The sequence below is a fragment of the Trematomus bernacchii genome, unplaced genomic scaffold, assembly GCF_902827165.1.
Source record: "Trematomus bernacchii unplaced genomic scaffold, fTreBer1.1, whole genome shotgun sequence".
NCBI classification, from domain to species: domain Eukaryota; kingdom Metazoa; phylum Chordata; class Actinopteri; order Perciformes; family Nototheniidae; genus Trematomus; species Trematomus bernacchii.
The window spans coordinates 30596-53788 of NW_022987742.1; the positions used below are offsets into that span (position 1 = coordinate 30596).

Consider the following 23193-nt stretch of genomic DNA (forward strand, 5'->3'; position numbering starts at 1 on the left):
TGGAGTAGAAGTACAAAGACCTGGACCTGGAACTGGACCTGGACCTGGACCTGAGTCCCGCTGTTTGTCCTCAAAGAGTGACCGCTCAATGGAGCCTCAATCTGCTGATGGGGGGTAAGAATAACATCTAAAAGCGGTTTGAGATAAAGTCAGTTGTTGTCTGTGTTAAAGCTTCTCTGTGTAACCTTCAGGAAATCCTGGTTATTAGCGATGTCAGTGGGCGTTAAGTGAACTGCAGTTACTTTTTTTCTCATAAAAAATAATTTTACTTGTAAAAAGTACATTATCCGTACCGGATACTAATTTCAGCCAAGTTTTAGTCTCAACCCTACTTCAAATACTCGCTATTTCACTCGGGCAGCTCTTAATTTCCAACCCGCGGCTGGCTAGCTAGCTCGCTAACATGCTAAAGATTTCCCTAAAACTAACTAACGTTAAATATGAAATATGCATCAAAAATGGTGGCGACAGACCGTCTGAGACAGAGACTAACGTTAGATGATTAATTTGCATTGTCCGCATGCGTGTTACATACAATGCCGAGGCTGACGCATGTTATCAATTTAATGCAACGGATTATTCAGAGTTTACAAGTATTATTTAAAGTTGAAGTTTTTGTAACTTGTCTTAATTTGTTGTTATGGGCAGTGGGTTCACTCAGCATGATAACATTTGCCCTCAGGACTCAAGGTACTGCACTCAGATGGCTCCAGTCCTACCTCACTGAACGATCCCACTTCATCTCCCTTAGAGCCTTCTCAGTGGCAGCTCCTAGGCTGCATCTCAGGTCGATTCAATGGATTCCTTGCGTCCCTCACTTGCGTGGTTTCCCTGCGTCTAGTCCCTCCCACCAGGAAGCATGGAGAGACGCAAGCAAACCACGAGAAGCAGGGAAATGAGTTTTAAGAGCAATGGGACGTCCTTTCCTCCGGAGCGTCACGTGAAGCCACGTCCGTTTGTGATGACGCTGCACAGCTGATCGTCTGACAGCAGCTCTGTCCCCGTTGTTTTCACAAACACCCCCGCCTCTGTTAGTACACATTTACTGACACAAACATTTGTATCATCTGTTGTCGACCCAAATACATTAAATAAGAACTCATTCTCAAAAAAGATAAACGCCATTCTTAAAATGTATAAACGAAAAAAGCGATCATGAAAATGTTTCCAATAAATGAATAAAATGATCTTTTGTCCACTTTGTTGTTCAGATATATCACATATTTGTAACTGAATGATGCATTCATTATTATATTATTATAATCATTTATCGCTCCTCGCTCCTCGCTCCTCGGGCAGAAATAAGCGCCATGGGACGCTACTCAAGATGGCGCAGACAAATCAACTTCCGGTGAGACCGAGGACCAACGAGCGAGGAAATGAAAATAACAGACCTGAGACGCAGCCCTAGGCTCTGGAATTCCCTCCCCCTCCCCTCTTAAACCGTGCTCCGCGCTGTAGTGGAAACGCGCCATGAGTGTGTGTGCTACTGTTTGGGGTTTGTTTTTAACTGTGTAATACAGTTAATTATTCAAAATGTTAGAGATCCTTATTTTTATACTGAAACTTGCACTACTGTTCAAAAATAAATAACAACAACCTTGGAATTATGCATTTGGGACTTTATTTTGCTTTTTCTTGTTGTCCCGAACCGTGAATTCTGTGAACCGTGACACCCCTAATTTATACCACTACATGGTTATATAAAATGACTTTAAATTAAACATATATTTCATCATTTTTCTCCAGCGTGCCAATGTATGCATCTGTTTCTGTTTCAGGGTCCAGCAGCAGAGACCAGACTCTCCCAGCTGTCTGTCCTTCAAGAGCGACCGGTCGAAGGACGACGTCATGAACTTTAAAGGACGACCTCCATCTGCTGATCAGAAGTAAGCTGTAACTCATAGTAAGAGTCCGGTTATGATAGAATAAACCCAGTTTGTATAAAGTGTTGTCCGACCCCTCCTCATGTCCAAAGTGTTTAGTTGTGAACGTCCACACTGGGAGGGGCAGTGAAACTCCATCTGAAAACTCAGGCTGTCCCTAGCGATGGACCACTACGGCCACTTTGTATACAAATTGCCTGATGCCGGCAGGAAGTGGCCGGGGCGCTGCACCTACACGCTTTTGGCTGTTGGGGGTGCTACGTGCATGCGGGCCCCGTACGCTTCAAGTACCCTGAGTCCACTTCGTGGGACCCCTTATTGGGGGCTAAAGGCCCATTCTGCCCAAAACTCCCACTTCGCCCCAAAATGCCATAACTCAAGGCCGGTTTCGCCCAAAAGTCCCGGAAATGGCTGGGCGCTCCTAAAACACCCAGACCCAGAGGGGTCCAAAGCAGGTGTGCATGGCCCCCAAACGTTGTGGGTGTGATCCAGAGGGCCCAATGTGTCCAGTGTTCGAATTACCCATTTGCTTTCGGGGGAGCCCTATTTTTTTGTGCACATCCTGCTACTAAACATGTCACACGCACGCTCTGTTGACTGGCGCAGCAGCGCGGATGCGATCAATTGCTATAAAAACACTCTGCTACTACTACAGACGGTATTACTGCCAAAGCACAATAACATTTCAGAGAGAATGAATAACAACATGAGGCTACCGTTTCAAAACCAATTGATAGCCATTAGCCAACATTTATTTAATTGCAACAAACAAAGCAACGACATCAGCTGCTGTTGGGGACACATGGCAACGTTTCTCAGATGTGTATAGGCTATATAACATAGGCACGGCGGCCTCAGAATTTAAATGAGTTGAAATTAATCCAAGAAAATAATGAGACTAGCTATCCAAAACGAATGATTTATTATTGAGCAACAACAATGAATGGAAATGTTAATACTACACTCCACCACACATGTAGGCCTAATCCAACAGTCCTATAGATTGATTAGACTAAGCAAGTCAATCAGTCTGATAAAAACCTAATAAATCACACAACCAAAGAATATATCAACAGTAGGACTGGGGCCAGTCCAAACAAACACAAAGCTCAAACAGTCAAATGGACTCTCTTACCTTACTGTAAAAGCGACCACAGGGACCTGGGCGGCTTCTTCTTCACTTTCGGTCCCGGAACCCATGATGTGGAGGGTTTGTGGCCAGCTTTGATCCAAGACCGTACAACTGGCTGAGGGTCGAATTGCTCCGGGGGGGGGCGCCATTGATGTCTACGAAGAGAAGCGAGAAGAGGCTCTTCTCCCGCAACTTGTTGCGTTTGTCGGTGTCGGTCGAATTGACGGCAGAAAACCCCCTCTCACACTCAGCTGATGTAGGCAGAAAGGTCTTGCTCGCTGTCTGCAGTCTTTGCAGGGCTTTCCCTGGAGATTTATTCTCTAATTTGTAGTCCCGAAACTCCTCAATGGCCTCTCGGGCCGGTTCCCCCAGTACTTTTGCCAGTGCGCGTACTTCATTCTCCCCATAGAGAATCAGGGCGCTTCGTTGTTCGGGCCAAAAGCGCTTGTCCAGTGGTTTTAGCATGCGGACCAGGTCCGGTTCAGGCAGTCGCTTCTTCAAACTGTCTATTATAGACTGGTAAAACTGCAGACGGTTTATCTTGGGCCTGCTCTCTGAGAGCTCAACATCCTTGAACATGCCAGTAGCAATGCCTTCTTCCACTTTTTGTGTGGACTTTCCGCCACTGATTTTCATAGCTGTCAACACATCGATGGTCTGCTGAATGTAGCAACTTGCATCTACCAAAGATGTTTCTCTGCGTTGCAGTTTTAGCGACAGGCTTTTAAGTTCTCGAAGAACATCCTTCATTGTTGCCAAATCAGCCAGAAATCCAGTGCTCGTGAGGAGTTTGTGCAGTCCCCTGAATTTCTGTCTCTCTGTGTCACTGCGAGATGATGTGTCGTCTGTTGCTGTTTTGAATTGGCGTGCCAGTGCGTGATAATCTTTCCAGACAGCTTTCACAGTCTGAAAACTACTAGCCACCCAACGAATAGTGAAAATGTGGCCTATTTTCAATATTTGCACGTTTAATTCTGCTGCTGCTTCTTGGAGCAAACGGGCATTTTTTGATGACTGGTGATAGAGAGCATACAGTTTTGCAACAAAAAACTCAAATTGATTACACCCAGCTACTTCTTTAAGGCAATCCTTGACAGCCAATTCTAGTCGGTGGGCTAGACAGTGAATGGACTGCACTTTGGGGAAATCCTGTTTGAGTTTTGTCACAAGTCCCCCAACTCTGCCTGTGAGTACTGCTGCTCCATCCGTTGCTATTGAGATTAGATTTTTCCCCAAGAACTCGTCATCCAGTGAAGGAAATAGTTATTTGATTCCTTGCAGATTTTGTAAGTTTGCCCTCTTACAAAGAAACGAACTGTCAAGTTCTTCTGGGTTTTGGCCTGTATTCAGTGTTATGCCCAAACGTGAGAGGCTGGAGGGCAACAGAGGACAGAGGACAGAGGACAGAGGACGCTTGGACAACTCTGATTCTTTCTTTTTGTCTTTATTTTCTGCTCAGCAGTTATTTATATGACACTTTTCATCAGATTCTCATCAGGTTGAAAACCTTCAAACACAGAGGACAAACAAATGTTAGTTCACATGCAAACAAAATCACAAACTTTTTGTATGCCTCATTGCATTATTTCTAATAATAATAATAAAAATGCAGTCACCTTCCATTTTCAGGGTATTATAATTCAAATGATAAATTGTGAGTTATTCTACAAAACATCATTAACTTAAATGAATGAATAAGAAAGTCTCTTTCTCTACTTGAAACCAAGCAACCCAGAAAACCTCACTGAACACCATCTGCGCTGTCTAAACATATACACTAACAAAACGGAGCGCACACAAACCACGCTGCGCAAAAGCCGTCGATCGCGCAACAGCACTCTCACACAATAAGGCAACAGATCAAGAACGCAAAACGTAATAAACAGCGGAGAAACATACCAATGGCGTCTCTGGAGCCTCACACACACTGTCGCCAACTTCTCCCTCCATGGCTTTGGGAACAAAAGACCGGCCATCACAATTCCTGCCCCTTTTGTTGCCGTGTTACCGGAAGCGGCATTCATATTTTTTAATAACAGCTCCCTTATTAAGAAAAGTAGCCTACGCTATTCAAAATGAAACGAATACCCCTCCTGGTATTGAACAATACTATAATAATAATAATAATAATCTAAACGAAAAAACATACAAATAATTATTTATCCGTCCGTTTTTATCAGATATTATTATTTTTCTTTCAATATTGACTTTCGTCTCGACATTAACAGTCTATCATTTTAACGGTAGGTTTATTTTAACAGTGAGAGTTAGTGAAAGGGCCTACTTATAGACAGCCGTAACATGGGTTTCTTCCCGGACATGTACAGAGTGCCTAGCGATGGACCACTACGGCCACTTTGTATACAAATTGCCTGATGCCGGCAGGAAGCGGCCGGGGCGCTTATTTTATCTCTTTATGTATTTAAATGATTATGTGTTAATGCCTATGTAAAGCACTTTGAATTCCCTCTGTGTCTGAAATGTGCTTTATTAATAAACTAACTTTAATCTTACAACAAAAGTAGTCGGTATGAAGTGAAGGCAACGCCAATGTATGCATCTGTCTCTGTTTCAGGGTCCAGCAGCAGAGACCAGACTCTCCCAGCTGTCTGTCCTTCAAGAGCGACCGGTCGATGGGTGACTTCATGAACTTTAAAGGACGACCTCCATCTGCTGATCAGAAGTAAGCTGTAACTCATAGTAAGAGTCCGGTTATGATAGAATAAACCCAGTTTGTATAAAGTGTTGTCCGACCCCTCCTCATGTCCAAAGTGTTTAGTTGTGAACGTCCACACTGGGAGGGGCAGTGAAACTACATCTGAAAACTCAGGCTGTCCCTAGCGATGGACCACTACGGCCACTTTGTATACAAATTGCCTGATGCCGGCAGGAAGTGGCCGGGGCGATGCACCAACACGCTTTTGACTGTTGGGGGTGCTACGTGCATGCGGGCCCCGTACACTTCAAGTACCCCGAGTCCACTTCGTGGGACCCCTTATTGGGGGCTAAAGGCCCATTCTGCCCAAAACTCCCACTTCGCCCCAAAATGCCATAACTCAAGGCCGGTTTCGCCCAAAAGTCCCGGAAATGGCTGGGCGCTCCTAAAACACCCAGACCCAGAGGGGTCCAAAGCAGGTGTGCATGGCCCCCAAACGTTGTGGGTGTGATCCAAAGGGCCCAATGTGTCCCTGGACCAAGTTTGTCGGCCATGCAACACTTCTAGAATTTTTTAATTGTCCAATTCACTCCCTTTTCACACCAATAAATCATAGGGTGGCCAAGATAGCACAGTCCAGGTGTCACCTTCCTGTCTCAATGCATTTGTTGAGATACAGTACTCTACACTTCAAATACCCGAGACAATGCAGTTATGTATTTGAAATGTACAGGCTCATATCTCCCATATGCCAAGGGATACATGCACGTGACTTTAGGTAAGTCACCGGTGAGGCACCCTCTCTCAATGCACCGACTTTCATCCAAATCAGGGTAACTTCAATTTTGAGCTACTGTCTTCTGTCTCCTTGCAGAGTAACACCAAAGCATAATGTTTCCACCTCCATGCTTGACGTGGGGATGGTGTTCTAGGGGTTATAGTCAGCATCTCTTCCTCCATACACGGCGTCTCGAGTTGATGCCAAAGATGGCGATTCTGGTCTCATCTGACCACATCACCTTCTCCCAAGCCTTCTCTGAATCATTCAGATGTTCATTGTCAAACTTCAGACGGCCATTCATGTTCCTTCTTGAGCAGGAGACCTTTAGGCGCTGCAGGATTTGATCCATTATGGTGCGGTGTGTTACCAATAGTTTTCTTGGTGACTGTGGACCCAGCTGCCTTGAGATCATTAACAAGTTTCTCCCGTGTAGTTCTTTGCTGATACCTCATCTTTCTCATGATCATCAATACCCCGCGGGGCCAGATCTTGTGTGGAGCCCCTGACCGAGGGCCATTGATGCCCATTTTGTGTTGCTTCTATTTCTGAATAATGGCACCAACAGTTGTCTCCTTCTCACCAAGCTGCTTTCTGATGGTCTTGTAGCCAATCCCAGCCTTGTGCAGGTCTACAATATCACCCTGAGGTCCTTAGACAGCTCTTTAGTCTTGCCCATGGTGGAGAGGTTGGAATCTGATTGATTGATCTGTGGACAGGTGTCTTTTATACAGGTAACTAGTGGATATTATGAGTAACGAAACTGTGTCTCAGGGCTTCTTAACATTTAACAACCTATTAATGTGTCATACCCACTTAACGGGAAGAAACTCAGCTACAGATGGAGCATCTTATTTTGGACCCCAGCATACAGCTTCCTGCCGACTGCCAGCCAGTTGCCAGCCAGTTGCCTGCCAAAGACCAGTATTCAGGAATGTTAGGCCCTCCCACTATTCTCCAATTTCAGGGTTTAACCAGGAGATGGCGCTATATATTAAATAACTAAGACTTAGTTTTTCACAATAGAAAATGCAGATATTATATAAAAAACTAAAGTTAAAATCTTGTTTTTAATGCCCCAAGAGCAATAACATCTTGTCACAAGCTTTTTGGAAGAAAAAGACTGACTCAAGAGACCTGTAGTTGACTAATTACAGGCCTCAATAAAGTTCTGCCATTGGTTGTGAAAAACAACGGTGGACATAGTGGAAAGTGAAATTGACATTGTCGAATTTAATAAAAATACAAAATAATGTATCTGTGTACGTGTTTTACTATGTGATCTGCACTTATCAAACATCTAATTAAGGCGAGACATCCCAGGTGAATAGGGTATTTTTAACTTAAAGATATCAGCTAAATATTTCTCCAGTTAATTACTTACAATAAGGCAATTGTTTTTTGTATTACAAGTTTTCTGAAATAGCATGTTTAAATATCCAAATGAACCATTAGCTCATGAAATATGCGCATATTTTAACACATTTCAGGAACCGAAATCTGAACTTTGGATAAAGCCAGGATCAAAATTATTGTTTCATTTTGTAGTCATATTAGTATCTAAGGCTTTTACAGAAGGGATTTTGGATATCTCTTTGTATCACTCCATAAATCAGAAAATACTGTCAACAGCCCTAAAATATCAATTTTCACCATGTTTTTAGGTATAAAATGTTATATAATTCAGGCTATGAATTATATATGACCAAACCCTTCTGTAAAAGCCTTCATAATATTGATAGGAATATAACTGGAAGGTTTGGTGTATGTAACTGCTGAGTGATTCTACAATTTAGGGTACATTCCATGTCCATTGATGTCCATTGATGATAATTATAATTATTCTAACTATTTTCTTCAAAAATATCATATTTTGCCTATTATTGGAAAGCATGTTATAATATCACACAAACATTATGTGCATCCTATGCTTTATTTAGCTTGAAATGTGTCATGATGTTCTTAAATTGTCAGTTTTTGCTATGTCCGTTTTTCAGTTGAGGGTGTCTTGGATTCAAAATAATGAATAAAAACCATTAAAGTAAATTTAAAAAATGATTCATTTATTTCAAAAGTCTAAATACTAAAGAATAATAACATATTTTTAATTGATTTCCCCCTTTAAATAATTTAAATATCTTAATATATGAATGTCCGCAAAAGTTCTGTCAACTATGTTACTAACAGAACTTCCCCCTTTAACTCAAAAATGGTTTGTCCCAATACCATGTCACCAGCATCACATGATGCCATGTTCCTCTTTGGCAGACATTTTGAACACACTGTGGTGATTGTCCTCTACATTTTTACAATATTTTATGTATAATAGCACATGGTCAATTAATATACTCATTGACAATCAACAATGTTACGTACATTGTTATGGTTTACAATTGTTTAATGATTTTAATTCAATTATATGTGCAAATGTGATGTTAACCTGTTCAAGAAAATGACATGTGGTCATCCAGGCAAGGCCTACCATTGAAATGATGGGTCAAAATAGGGAAATTGTCAACTAGGTTACCTGTCAACTGAGTTACCCAGTACTGTAATAACTGTAGTAACTTAGTTGACAGGTAACCTAGTTGACAATTTGTACGACATGTAGACGTCATTACACATCATTATCAATGGAATTTTGCACTTCTGCCTTGAAATTAACATAGTGCTGATGGTTAATAATGTGTCCAGTCAACTATGTTATTTGCGTCAAATGTTTGACTTTCATTGTCAACTATGTTGCACCTCATTTTTTCAAATTTAAAATATCTAAAATAGTGCTTCTGATATCCTTTATAGTATAATGTATATCTACACAGGTTGGAGTTTTACATGACATCTCTTAAAACTATCAAAATGACCTGTATGGTAGTTTTATAATACAAAATATCCCTAAACTTAATGACAGTGCTGAACATATCACATGAAAAAACAAAACTTTAATACAATTATTTTTTAAACTTTAAAAAATCTTTGGATATATGGTAGAATAGACTCAAGAGCCTTTCAAATTTGATTTTACTTGAAGTGCAGGACTTAATCAAATGATTGTAATGACATCAAGTTTGTCCGTAACATAGTTGACAAACTGAGTAGTGAAAACATCCTTTCCCTTAAAATAAAAAAATATATAAAAATGTTTAAGCTTTGCAACTAGTGGATATGTTACACTGAGGAATATACTAACTTGAACCACTGATTGTTCTATCTATACATTTTATTTGGCATTAGTAAATAATTATGCACATTTACAGATATTTTACATGATATGAGTGATAACACGTGTTATAAGGGCTATTTCGCACAATAGGTGTGCCTTGAGATTTTTACTTGTCCTTTGGTGTGCCTTGGGCACAAAAAGTTTGGGAACCACTGCTGTAGAGAAATGTAAACGTTCACCATCCCCCACCCGCCTACTGTATGTTGCTTTTTGACATGTAAATGGGTAACTACCCCCCTCTGAGTGAATACCTGTTGTACCTGTCCGGGGCTAAGCCCATAGGACGATGCTCTGATGTCATCACCCTCGCACATTGGTCATATGTTTACAAAAAACGATGTTAACACTTTCTCGTTCTTAATATATGCTATATTTAGGGTCGATATGTGTTGAATTTACTTTAAAATAGCAGATCACTGTGATTCACTTCTCCGCGGCTCCTCCGTGCAGAGAGGCCCCCCCCCCGTTGACAATTCACGAGCGTCTAACTCTCTCCCCCCTGTGAAGAGATATCACAGGGGGGGGTTGGGACACACACATTCCGATGGCCAATTCGTTTTAAACAAAGAGTGGGGTGGGGGCTGGTGAACGGTATGGTCAATGTTTGTAAACACTGTGACATTTTGACTTTATTTGATCATTTCAGTTAAAAACTAACGTTCATATTTCATATTACTGTTTTGCCTGGCTGGACCTGTAATTTACAGGAAAGGAGTGCACGCTACTAAAGAGACACGCTACCATGGAAACCAAACAATGGTGTTGCTGTATTGAAGTCCGAGTGGAAACAGTCATATTTGGAGCGTTATGTTAGAATGAAACAGCGAGGTCGTGACTCACAAAAAAAAAGTGTTACTTCACTAACTGTAAGCTTGTCACTCAGAGTAACCTACAGTTAACTTAACTGTTGGAAAAGAAAGATCAGAGTTAGGAGTGTGAACACACAGCTGAGAGCTGCCGTTTCATTCTGACTGTTTAAAAAACGGTAACAACGGACTATTTTTCTTAGCGGATGCATGTAAATTTAAATCAATACATAGAACTATGTTTTAAATCAATAAAAATATTTTCTAAATCCATAAAAGCATTTTAATTAATATTGGGAGTCATGTCGTTACTTTGTTGAGAATGTGGCCATGTAATAAGCGGGATAATTTGCAGCGACTTGGTCATTATGGGGAAAAATAACACCCAGGGATCAAGATCCCTCCGCGACGCGGAGGGATCAGTAATTTTTAGTGAATTACTGAGTTTAGGCACGTTAATAACATTTTAATGAAGTTGAATACAGTATATTCATATTTGTCAGTGATTTCATGTCAATTCGGCGAACATAAACGATTAAATTAGGATTAAAAATCGAGAGCCGGCTGCTGTTCGTTACGGTAACCCAACTAGGACACTTGACACAGTGGCTTTTGGCAAAGCACACAAAGAAAACAAAAAAAACCGAGAGAGATGAGTTATTGTTATTACAACGTGACTTCACTATTATTTAACAACTATTTTTATTGGGTTCTTTTATTTGGGGTTAAGTACATTGTCAGAATAAGTGAGAAATGGATTTAACTTCTGTTAGACAGCTATCATACTGAATAAATATTTATGCAAAAATGTATGGCATTAATAATGTATATCTAATTACATTAACTGTGAATGTCTTTCATTTTATTTAAAATGAAATAAAATTACATAAAACATTTTCCATAAAAAAGTTGATTCAAGAACAAATCAGTACTTTTCTTATATGACTATTATTGCTAAATTTGAAAGGTCTTTACCAGCTTTGGAATTATATATATATATATATATATAGCACCTTCTGCCATCCCATCTCTACTGACATATGGATCTTAACAAAGATCCGCTATACATTAGTACCAGATATACTGTACACGGACATTTTAGTGAACCAGACCAGCTGTTTCCGCCGGGTCTTCGCTTCCCGGGCATCACGTTGTTTACAAGTGTGTTCAGATGCTAAATGACAAGTGCAAGTGACAATTGTTGTCGTCTTCTCTGTGAACGTTTTTTTCTCCGTTATTTTGCCATTTTCAGATTTAAATTTCGAGCGGAAAGCTAACCAGGAAGTAATAATTACTTAAGCGGAGAACGGAGAAAGTAAACGTTACAGCAGGCATAACAACAGCCGGTGTTTATTTTATTATAATATATATCATTTGTTTTAAAGCTCAATATATAGTTCTATCCGTGACATATGGATCTTAACAAAGATCCGCTATACATTAGTACCAGATGTTTCCGCCGGGTCTTCGCTTCCCGGGCATCACGTTGTTTACAAGTGTGTTCAGATGCTAAATAAAAGTTTAGCTTGTACTTTTGATACCCCGCCTCTCGGCACCACAACATCCAGTTTACTGTATTTCACATGAGCGATGTCGAACATTGAAAAGTCCTTATAAAATCTCTGTTATTAGATCAGTACTTTTCTTATATGACTATTATTGACTTGAACACTGAGAATGTATTTATTAACTTCAGACATTTGAAATATTTGAAATCAGATGAAAACAAACTGTAACGGACCCTGCCGTGTTATCTATGATTACTATGTCTTACTGTACATTCATAATTTCAGCCGGAGGTAGGTGGTAGGCGTTGCGGAGGAGCAGATTGCGAGTGAGGTGCCTGTTCTAAACGAACTATTCCAGCTGTTATAAAGCATTAAATAAAAAGTAAGCAAGGAATACAGAATGTTTCGTTACGTAACTTTGTTGAGAATGTGGCCATGTACATGTAATACATGGGATCATTTGCAGCGACTTGGTCATTGTGGGGAAAAATAACACCCATCCTGATCGTTTCAATGAAGTTGAATACAGAATATTCATATTTGTCAGTGATTTCATGTCAATTCGGCGAACATAAACATCAATGATGATGATTAAATTAGGATTAAAAATCGGGAGAGCCGGCTCGTTCGTTTTTTCCGATTAAACAACATCTATTATTTAGAAGTTGATTTCACATGACTCCAGTGTGGAACCCCACTGCACCCCCTGGTGGATCAATGATCCATTGCAGCTGGCTTCACAATAATTAAATGTATTTATCATGGGGGCGGTATCAAGTCTGACTGGGGGCCGGCCGGCCATCACGGAACGTGCATGAACCGATCACGACCCTCGCACTTTAAACTGTCCAAAATAAGACGCTTCATCTGTAACTGACGATACGAACAATTTTTCCGAAACTAAACACAAGTCTCACAAGAAGCGTCTAAATGGGAATGGACGCTCACATTGCCTTTAAATGCCGCCGACATGGACCGATGCGGTGCTTCCCTGAGCGTCAAATACCGCCGCCGATGGGAATACATTGCAATCAGTTGAAAGCTCTTTGCGTCCGTTTATGAAGCTGAAGGAGCCTCGGCGCGTCCCAACTGCACGCCACGGGACCCTGACCAAGCGTCGCTCCTGGACGTTCAGGGAGTGAGAGTGTGTTGGATGTGAAGTGCTTTGTAACTTTGACCCGCTTGACTGAATTCACAAAAAACAATGAAGAAAGAGTTATCTCTGGGCTGCTTCGCTGCCAGCTGCTCCCCGTGGCGTATAGCCTCTACTTCAACATCAATGCATACGATATATGCTGTATTGAACCAATAAACTAACACAAACTAACTGTATCACTATAACATGATGATGATGGTGATGAAGAATGCATCTAACGTTCCGCTGTTCATTATAATACAAAAACAGAGCATTAAACAAACCATCATGCTCTTACTTTGAAATCATGCGGAAATGTCGTCATCAGCAGGCCATCACGTGGTTTCCGAAAATAAACGAGTGACACGAGTAGATTTTAGCCGAGACCGGCGGAAAGTATGTCTCAAAACTCCGTGTGTGTAAAAAGACGATCCACAAGCAGAGATTTGAGATCCGCAAGCGCATTTTTGGTTGACAAATACAAAATGGATTCACAAATGCCTGATCGAAAGTTGTCAATGTTAAAGAGATATTCACAGATCTTTTTTTTATTTGTAAAAATATTTGCAGATCCGTTTTACATTTGCAAATTTATTTGAGAGTTTGTAAATCTTTTAAATGCATTTGTGGATGGTGTTACATTTACAAATCACATATTTACACACAAATAATTTTTCTGTTAAGACAAATAATGATGAGACATATTTATGCCCATAGTGGGTAAACTTTCAAAATCAGAAAGGGATCAAATTATTACTTCCTCCACTGTATTCCTGTAGTGCAAAGTTCCCGCTGACGCACAGGACCACCAGCCTGTTCCCCTGTCCTCCTTCACCCTGAGTGTGTCTCTGTGTGGACAGACATAATGTGAGCTAATGCTTCATGGTTCCTCCACAGAGGGGACCAGGAGAGCTCGGAGGTTCCCGGTGGTCAGTCTGCCCAGCAGCATCAGACACAGCTGGACTCCATATTTACGGTGAGTACATGTACTACAGATACTTGACCTCTCTTCTGTTCACAGTCATCTCCATGCTGCACTTTTAGAGAGTCAGTCTGTCCGGATCTGATGTTTGGATCCATGGTTTATAGTTTGTGTCGTTCATGTGATGTTCCAGCTGCTGGAGGACCACATCGTCACTTTTGTGAAGAGCGAGCTGAAGAAGATCCAGAAGGCTCTGAGTTCAGATTACCCAGAAGGCTTAGAGAGTCAGAGTGATGATGAGGAGGTGTTGGAGGCTGAGGATGAAGAGCAGAGGAGCAGAAGAGAGGCATTTGTGAACATAACTCTGCACTTCCTGAGGAGCATGAAGCAGGAGGAGCTGGCTGACCGTCTGCACCGCAGTAAGAGGGTTTCTATAAAGATTTAACACTCTGGATAAATGTCTCATCTGCTGATGTCTCTAGAGACCAACATATATCCATATTTTATTCAGAGAACCAGAGTTACAGTGTGACCACATGATCTTTTGTTGTGTGTTCTTTCAGAAACCTTTGCTGGAGTGTGTCAGCGTAAACTTAAATCCACCCTGAAGGAGAGGTTCCAGTGTGTGTTTGAGGGCATTGCTAAAGCAGGAAGCCCAACCCTTCTGAACCAGATCTACACAGAGCTCTACATCACAGAGGGGGGGTCTGCAGAGGTCAATGCTGAACATGAGGTCAGACAGATTGAAACAGCATCCAGGAAACAAGGCAGACCAGAAACAACCATCAAACAAGAAGACCTCTTTAAAGCCTCACCTGGAAGAGATGCACCAATCAGAGCAGTGATGACAAAGGGCGTGGCTGGCATTGGGAAAACAGTCTTAACACAGAAGTTCACTCTGGACTGGGCTGAAGGCAAAGCCAACCAGGACATCCAGTTCATATTTCCATTCACCTTCAGAGAGCTGAATGTGGTGAGAGAGAACAAGTACAGCTTGGTGGAACTTGTTCATCACTTCTTCTCTGAAACCAGAGACGCAGGAATCTGCAGGTTTGATCAGTTCTCGGTTGTGTTCATCTTTGACGGTCTGGATGAGTGTCGACTTCCTCTGGACTTCCACAACACTGAGATCCTGACTGATGTCACATGGTCCACCTCAGTGGATGTGCTGCTGACAAACCTCATCAGGGGGAAGCTGCTTCCCTCTGCTCGCCTCTGGATAACCACACGACCTGCAGCAGCCAATCAGATCCCTCCTGAGTGTGTGGACATGGTGACAGAGGTCCGAGGGTTCACTGACGCACAGAAGGAGGAGTACTTCAGGAAGAGATTCAGAGATCAGAAGCAGGCCGGCACCATCATCTCCCACATCAAGACCTCACGAAGCCTCCACATCATGTGCCACATCCCAGTCTTCTGCTGGATCTCTGCTACCGTTCTGGAGGAGGTGTTGAAAACCGGAGAGGGAGGAGAGCTGCCCAAGACCCTGACTGAGATGTACATCCACTTCCTGGTGGTTCAGTCCAAAGTGAAGAACATCAAGTATGATGGAGGAGCTGAGACAGATCCACACTGGAGTCCAGAGAGCAGGAAGATGATGGAGTCTCTGGGGAAACTGGCTTTTGAGCAGCTGCAGAAAGGCAACCTGATCTTCTATAAGTCCGACCTGACAGAGTGTGGCATCGATATCAGAGCAGCCTCAGTGTACTCAGGAGTGTTCACACAGGTCTTTAGAGAGGAGAGAGGACTGTACCAGGACAAGGTGTTCTGCTTCGTCCATCTGAGCGTTCAGGAGTTTCTGGCTGCTCTTCATGTCCATCTGACCTTCATCAACTCTGGAGTCAACCTGCTGGCAGAAGAATCAACAACCTCCCAGAAGTCTGAAGTCCAACCTGAACTAACACATCTCTACCAGAGTGCTGTGGACCAGGCCTTACAGAGTCCAAACGGACACCTGGACTTGTTCCTTCGCTTCCTCCTGGGTCTTTCACTGGAAACCAATCAGAAACTCCTACGAGGCCTGCTGACACAGACAGGAAGTAGCTCAGAGACCAACCAGGAAACAGTCCAGTACATCAAGAAGAAGATGGATAAGGATCTGTCTGCAGAGAGAAGCATCAACCTGTTCCACTGTCTGAATGAACTGAATGATCGTTCTCTAGTGGAGGAGATCCAAGAGAGCCTGAGATCAGGAAGTCTCTCCACAGATAATCTGTCTCCTGCTCAGTGGTCAGCTCTGGTCTTCATCTTACTGTCATCAGGAAAATATCTGGAAGAGTTTGACCTGCAGAAATACTCTGCTTCAGAGGAGGCTCTTCTGAGGCTGCTGCCAGTGGTCAAAGCCTCCAACAAAGCTCTGTAAGTACAGATCATTTGATTTAGAGAATCAGTTATTAATACACTGCTGTCTCCTGAATAACTGTTGTCCTCATCGTCTCTTCAGGCTGAGTGGCTGTAACCTGTCAGAGAGAAGCTGTGCAGCTCTGTCCTCAGTCCTCAGCTCCCAGTCCTCCAGTCTGAGAGATCTGGACCTGGGTAACAACAACCTGCAGGATTCAGGAGTGGAGCTGCTGTCTGCTGAACTGGAGAGTCCACACTGTGAACTGAAGACTCTCAGGTCAGAGCACAGAACAGATTGACTTAGCCAGCAATACAAGTTAATACCAACATCAGACATGTTGTTGTGGTGTGGGAATACCATCACTCACATCTGTATCTTTGTAATGCAACACGTTCACATGCATGCATCATATTTTGGTTAGCTACATTCAACTGACGTTACTTTAGCCAGAGCCTTAGCTAGCTTTGTTTTAGCAACCAACATAAATAAATGAATCAATGTAAAACCGACAATCAGTGCCTCTGTTCTATATATTTGTATCACACGTCTGCAAAAGGGTTTCGTTTTTATTTAATACAAAAATTAAACATCTTGAAATCTCTCATTTCTGCGTCTACACAGGGCTTTCACACTGCCCTTTAATTAGCTGTTCTGAAAAGACGGTCCCTGGTTAAACCTCTCTTATATTTCTTTGAACAATCAGCTCCAGGTACGTTAACCTGCCTCTCTCAGCTCAGGATTTCTTAATGTCCATTAATTCAGGATTTTCAGTGTAAAAATATTTGAAATGTTACTTTTCACTTGCATATCATACCTTATCCAATGGGATTAAGTGTCAACACAAATGTTGTTTCTCTTTTTGTTCATTATGTTCTCTTCAGGCTGAGTGGCTGTAACCTGTCAGAGAGAAGCTGTGCAGCTCTGTCCTCAGTCCTCAGCTCCCAGTCCTCCAGTCTGAGAGAGCTGGACCTGAGTAACAACAACCTGCAGGATTCAGGAGTGAAGCTGCTGTCTGCTGGACTGGAGAGTCCACACTGTGAACTGAAGACTCTCAGGTCAGAGCAAAGTACAGTTTGACTTCGGCAGCAGTAATAGTCAATACCAACATCAGCAATGCTGTTGTGGTTTGGGATCACCATCATGGATATTATCATTGTAGTGAAACAAGACACAATTCACAAAATGATAATTAGCACAGACTTCTTTAAAGCCTCTACAAAGAGCTTCATTGTTGTTGATTTGGCACAAGTGTTAGACCTACAGCACTCATTTGGGTAGTTTCAGCCGAGCACCTCCTAGTCTGAGGCCGAGGTGGATTGCTCCATCCGTGTTGGCTGGGAGTTTCGGCCCAAGCGAGGAACTTCAATAATCTCAGGGTCTCATTAACGAGTGAGGGTCAAATGAAGCGTTAGATCAGGGGTCTCAAACTCGAGGCCCGGGGGCCAAATCCGGCCCGCGACTTCATTTTATGTGGCCCCGCAAGAGCTTGCAAAGAATATAATACGTTTATTATACGGTTACATGCCACTTTACAGAAGCAGGTTGCCCATAAACTACATGTCCCACAATGCATCTCGTTTTGTGACATGCGCACTGAAGAGACTTGCAATTATTTGCCCTGGACTTCTGCTTTCAGACGTAGTTAATTACTAAGTTATTATCCTATCCGATAATAATCCAATTCAGAGACAATAATGTAATATAATGAATTATTTTATATATATAATATATTTATATAGTTACAACCGGCCCTTTGAGTGCAACCTTTATGCGAATGTGGCCCGCGATGAAATTGAGTTTGACACCCCTACCTTAGTAGTGCGTGAGGCCATATGTACAGACATGTACATGGGACATGAAAACAGTGCATCTCATATTGACAAAAAAAAACCTTACTAACCGAGTTTTCCAAATCACTCTAAAAATAAGCCGTTGTGATACACGTGTAGACAACGTCTGCAGAATCATAAATGATCATTACATTGGGGTCATTAAACCATTATTTCGCTAAGATAAAAAACATTAAAGTTTGGGATTTTAGTGTAATTCACAAATGTTCCACCAGATGGTGCCACACACACCCAGGGGGAACAGAAAACAGATTTACCCAGGAATAAGTGTCTGAATCATGGGTACATTAGTGGTCAAAGTCATGGGAATTTTTTTAAATGAAAGTCATTTAATGAAAACTGGTAGTTCACAATGTGCTATTTCAGCAGAAATAGCAGAATCTGAACATGTGCCAGAACTACAATGCATGTTGTCATGCAGTCTTAAACTGGTGAATCTGTTTAAATGCAGGCAGCAGAGTCACTGCTGTTAGCAGGGTCTCAAAGACCCATAGACCCAGAGACCCAGGGTACAGCACCTCGCTATCTTACCCAGAAAACAGGGCTCTGATCAGGGCTAAAGTAATGTTATAAACTGGTGAATCTGTTTAAATGCAGTCTCTATGTGGCGGCTCACAGACCCCCAAAGGACGGACTAGAGACCTCCAGCATGAGTCCCTAACAGTGGCACTCCTCCATAACCTTGCACACCATGAGTCCCCGGGCCCCCGCAGTTAAGCACTCTCCCACGGACTATACCCAGATATTCACACCCTCCAGAACCTCGTGCCCCTGGTAAGACTAACAAGGGGTAAGCAAATTGTGCCTCCTATGTACAAGGTTAACATTGAAAGTGACGATGATATGTCCCAATGCGTCTCAATGTACATGTTACTCCAGCTGCCTATCAGTTTACTCCACTCAAATGGCGCAAAACTCGCGTTCCATGGACAGACGTGTAATACACTCAAATTACAATAGATGGAGCTCTATACTAATTTATAACATTTGGACATTAACACTCTGGGTGTGTGAGACAAGTGAAACCACACTTAAAACCTCCGGAATTAAAACATTATAATCGAGTTTGAGCACTAATGTACCCATGTTTTGCACACTTATTCCTGGGTAAATACGTTATCTTTTCACTCTGGGTGTGTGTATGTCTGCCTGTGAGTGTGATATCCTGCTTAAAGCAGTGATTCTGCTGTTTTTAGTTTCTTGTACATTTAACAAAATAAATATGATTAATATGTACATTGTTCTGTCTATACTGACACGTTTATGTCCATAACTCCGTATGTTTATGTCGTCCAATGTACACTGTCTAAAAATTACAATAATGAGTGAATTAAAACATTTTGGCCGCTCATAGGCGGCCTGCCATGCGCACCTTGAGTCTCCGGGCCCCCTGACGTAAGCACACTGCCTTGGACAAAACCCGCATGTGCATAACTGCCAGACAAGCGTGCCCCTGGTAACCTAAAACTATGAAAAGTGTCTGAGTGTCAGGAGTCCGCAGTTGGATGCTTAAGGGCGGACGGTAGACCACCACAAAATCCACCCCTGCGTTAGATGGACAAGCAGTTTGTTGCAGAGTCAGCTGAGCTGGAGGCAGAACTCTCTATTTACCAGTCCGTCTACGATCAACCCTTACTCACCGTCATGAGCTTTAGGTAGTCACTGAAAGGATGAGATCACAGAAACAAGCAGTCTCAATGGGCGTCAGATTAAAGCTTCTTCTGTGCAGTGACTGGGCTCAGAGATTGGGTATTTCCAGCCTCAATAGGCCACACTGTGAGCGTCTGAGACGATCTACCTGGTGGTGTTGGAGGTCTGATGTCCAAACTGTAGTAGAGTGTCAGCTGCAGGTCTTCTTGTAGTCATCTCTCTGTGTCTTTGTTCACATTATTCTCTATTCCTTTGTTTGATGATCTGTTCATATCAATAAGACCCTTACCATGGCTGTCCAGTTGACTTGTGAAGCAGTGACTGGAGTTTTAGGTGTAGAGATGACCCAGAGGTGAAGCAGTAATAAGCCCCCCCCCTTCCAGTCCTGGGCCCTCAGATGATCTGACGGCTTGTTTGTGTGTCTGCAGGCTGTCAGGCTGTCTGATCACAGAGGAAGGCTGTGATGCTCTGGCCTCAGCTTTAAAGCACTCCCATCTGAGAGAGCTGGACCTGAGCTACAATCATCCAGGAGACTCAGGGGGGAGGCTGCTGTCTGCTGGACTGGACACACTCAGGTATGGAGAGGCACTCATTCTGATAGAGGAGGTAGAAACTGGCTCCTATGACCTGAAACAACCAGAGCTGATAGACCCTGACTCTTCACACTGTCTGCCGTCAGCTGTTAGCATCAAACACAAATGTTCCACAACTAAGAGGAAACCCCCCCTCAGTGGGTCAATGTTCATCGTGGAACTACCAACAGAAATAGAGTGGGGGGTTTGAATGTTCACACAGATTTGTCTGATTAAGCACAGGAAGTGACATCATGAATAAATAAACTGATTTAAGGAGTTTGACCTTTCCTTCTGGCAGAATCTACACAGCACATGAGCCCCATTGAGGGGCAGAGCTTTACTGTGTGTATTTATTGCACTTGACGCACACACACGCATGGCGTCATTTCCACTGGGGACAGGGGGGACATGTCCCCCCCACTTTTCGAAAGAGGAGGTGAGGACCCCGCTAGAGGAGGTGAGGACCCCCCTAGAGGAGGTGAGGACCCCCCTAGAGGAGGTGAGGACCCCCCTAGAGGAGGTTAGGTCCCACAGACCCAAACAGACACAAATATTAGATACTATATTAACATATTTGACAGTGATGTAATTGTAATAGAGGTTTCAAAATGCTAGTGAAATCAGGACATACTGATACTGGTTAGTGAAACACATGAATGAATGCTCTGGTGTTCTGACTCACAGCAGTTACAGGGTCACGCACATTTGACACTCAATCCATACAAATGGACCTATCTGCGTCTTTGCATTGACTTTACATGTAACGGCGATGCGCCCGGTGTGAACGTACCTTAACTGACCAGTGAGACATGTCATGTTTCCATGCTGACCCCCCCCCCTCTGCTTTCAGCCTGGAGCCTGCTGCAGTCCGGTTCTTGAGGCCAGGTCTCAGGAAGTGTAAGTGTGTTTTTAATCATGAACATCTTCACACTGGGACATCACAGGGACTTTAGTAACCTTTAGTACCTGCTGTGTCTCTCATCAGATTCCTGTGGACTCACACTGGACTCAAACACAGCACACAGAAAACTCAAACTGTCTGACAACAACAGGAAGGTGACACGTGTGAGAGAGGATCAGAACTATCCTGATCATCCAGAGAGGTTTGACTCCTGTCCTCAGCTGATGTGCAGAGAAGCTCTGACTGGTCGCTGTTACTGGGAGGTCGAGTGGAGAGGAGGGGTTCATATATCAGTGACTTACAGAGGAATCAGGAGAGGAGGCGGAGAGGAATGTTGGTTTGGATGGAATGATCAGTCCTGGAGTCTGGAGTCTGATGGAGGTTACTCTGTCAGGCACAATAACAGAGGAACACACATCTCCTCCTCCTCCTCCTCCTCCTCCTCCTCCTCCTCTGGTAGAGTAGCAGTGTATCTGGATCATCCTGCTGGCTCTCTCTCCTTCTACAGAGTCTCCTCTGACACACTGACCCACCTCCACACCTTCAGAGCCACATTCACTGAACCTCTCTGTGCTGGGTTTACGTTGTATAGTGACTCTGGTCGCTCTGGTTCTTCAGTGTCTCTGTGTTCTCTGCAGGAGTGAGACCCCCCCCCCCCCCCCACACACATGACTGACCGTCTGACGTCAAATCAATCACACGTGGTACCACCAGTACTCAGGTCTGTTACTGCGGTAAAAGTAGTAATACTACCACAGTGTATAAATACTCTGTAGAAGTACTGGGTTCCTGGGATATACAGTATTATATCACTGGATTATAATTAGTGATGCATTCATGTGTTCTTCATTTGAACTGTGCCGCCGGTAAAGGTGGAGCTAACTTTAATGTATTTTATACTCAAAGGTATTTTATATATCCTTATTAGTACATCATAATTCATTATCTTATATTTGCTATTACAAATATGAACAGGCCAAGAAACTGGATAATTATTTGTGGAATAGAAGTATTAAATTGCAGGAAATGGAAGTACTCAAGTGAAGTCCAAGTACCTCCAAATGGTACTTGTACAGTACTTGAGTGAATGGTCTTAGTCACTGTCCACCTCTGGGTAGATGTTGGTGGTAAAGGTAGACATGAACCCAGATTCAAACTGACCTGAGGCAGATTACAGAGGGAGTGGAAACTCAAAGAAACAACTGAAACTAAGAGAGAGAAACTTTATGATTTCCACCTCCAGAGTTCTGACCAATCAGACGGACTCTTCCTGAGAGCGTTTCCTGACGCTCCTTCGCCCCTCAGCAGAGACGTTATCTGTGCTCTTTGAAACCAGATCACTTAGAAAACAAAGCTTCAGATTCAGAGCCACTCTGGTTTGTGTCTTTGTCTCCAAATGTCTTGCTGTTTCTCCACATTTATGAATGTTCACGCTTTGCTTGGTTCAGCTTGGTTCTCCTTTTGTAAGAGCACTGAGAGAAATACAGACGTCCTTTATGTTCACATAGTTTGTTAATGAAGCTGATTCTGAATGATCATAATGGACATTAGTACTGATCGCTGATGAAATAACAAGAGCCACTGCCATGCTGTCATAATCCCTCTGAGCACTAGAGGGCAGCAGTCACTTCAATATAACCCTTCTTAATATTCACCAATCAGTGCTGGCTGTGATCACTGGGAAAGTGACATCATGTCTCCTTTCATCTGGAGTCAGGATGTACCGGAGGATTCTCTCTGCAGACCACATTGGTGTATTGTAATCTTTAACATCTACAGTAAACATATTCAAAGTGAGTTCTGGAGTCTGTCTCATTTTCTGACCTGTTT

At 42.8% G+C, this 23193-nt stretch overlaps 1 protein-coding gene across 1 annotated transcript; it reads left to right on the forward strand.

Moving 5' to 3' along the window:
• LOC117496396 (NLR family CARD domain-containing protein 3-like) lies at positions 1-23160 on the forward strand. The gene is made up of 11 exons (XM_034148048.1): positions 1-114; positions 1782-1889; positions 5594-5701; positions 14022-14100; positions 14240-14465; positions 14610-16404; positions 16490-16663; positions 17269-17442; positions 20316-20462; positions 21313-21359; positions 21448-23160. The coding sequence occupies exons 1-11, from the start codon at positions 89-91 to the stop codon at positions 22005-22007; spliced, it is 3444 nt and encodes a 1147-aa protein (XP_034003939.1). The 5' UTR covers positions 1-88; the 3' UTR covers positions 22008-23160.
• The last annotated feature ends 33 nt before the right edge of the window (positions 23161-23193 follow it).

What these genes read in the sequence shown, in the direction of transcription:
- LOC117496396 (XM_034148048.1), top strand. Translation starts at nt 89, where the DNA reads ATGGAGCCTCAATCTGCTGATGGGGG. An exon ending in CCTCCATCTGCTGATCAGAA is followed by an intron (nt 5,702 to 14,021) that starts GTAAGCTGTAAC and finishes GTTCCTCCACAG; the next exon opens with AGGGGACCAGGAGAGCTCGG. An exon ending in TGTGAACTGAAGACTCTCAG is followed by an intron (nt 17,443 to 20,315) that starts GTCAGAGCAAAG and finishes GTGTGTCTGCAG; the next exon opens with GCTGTCAGGCTGTCTGATCA.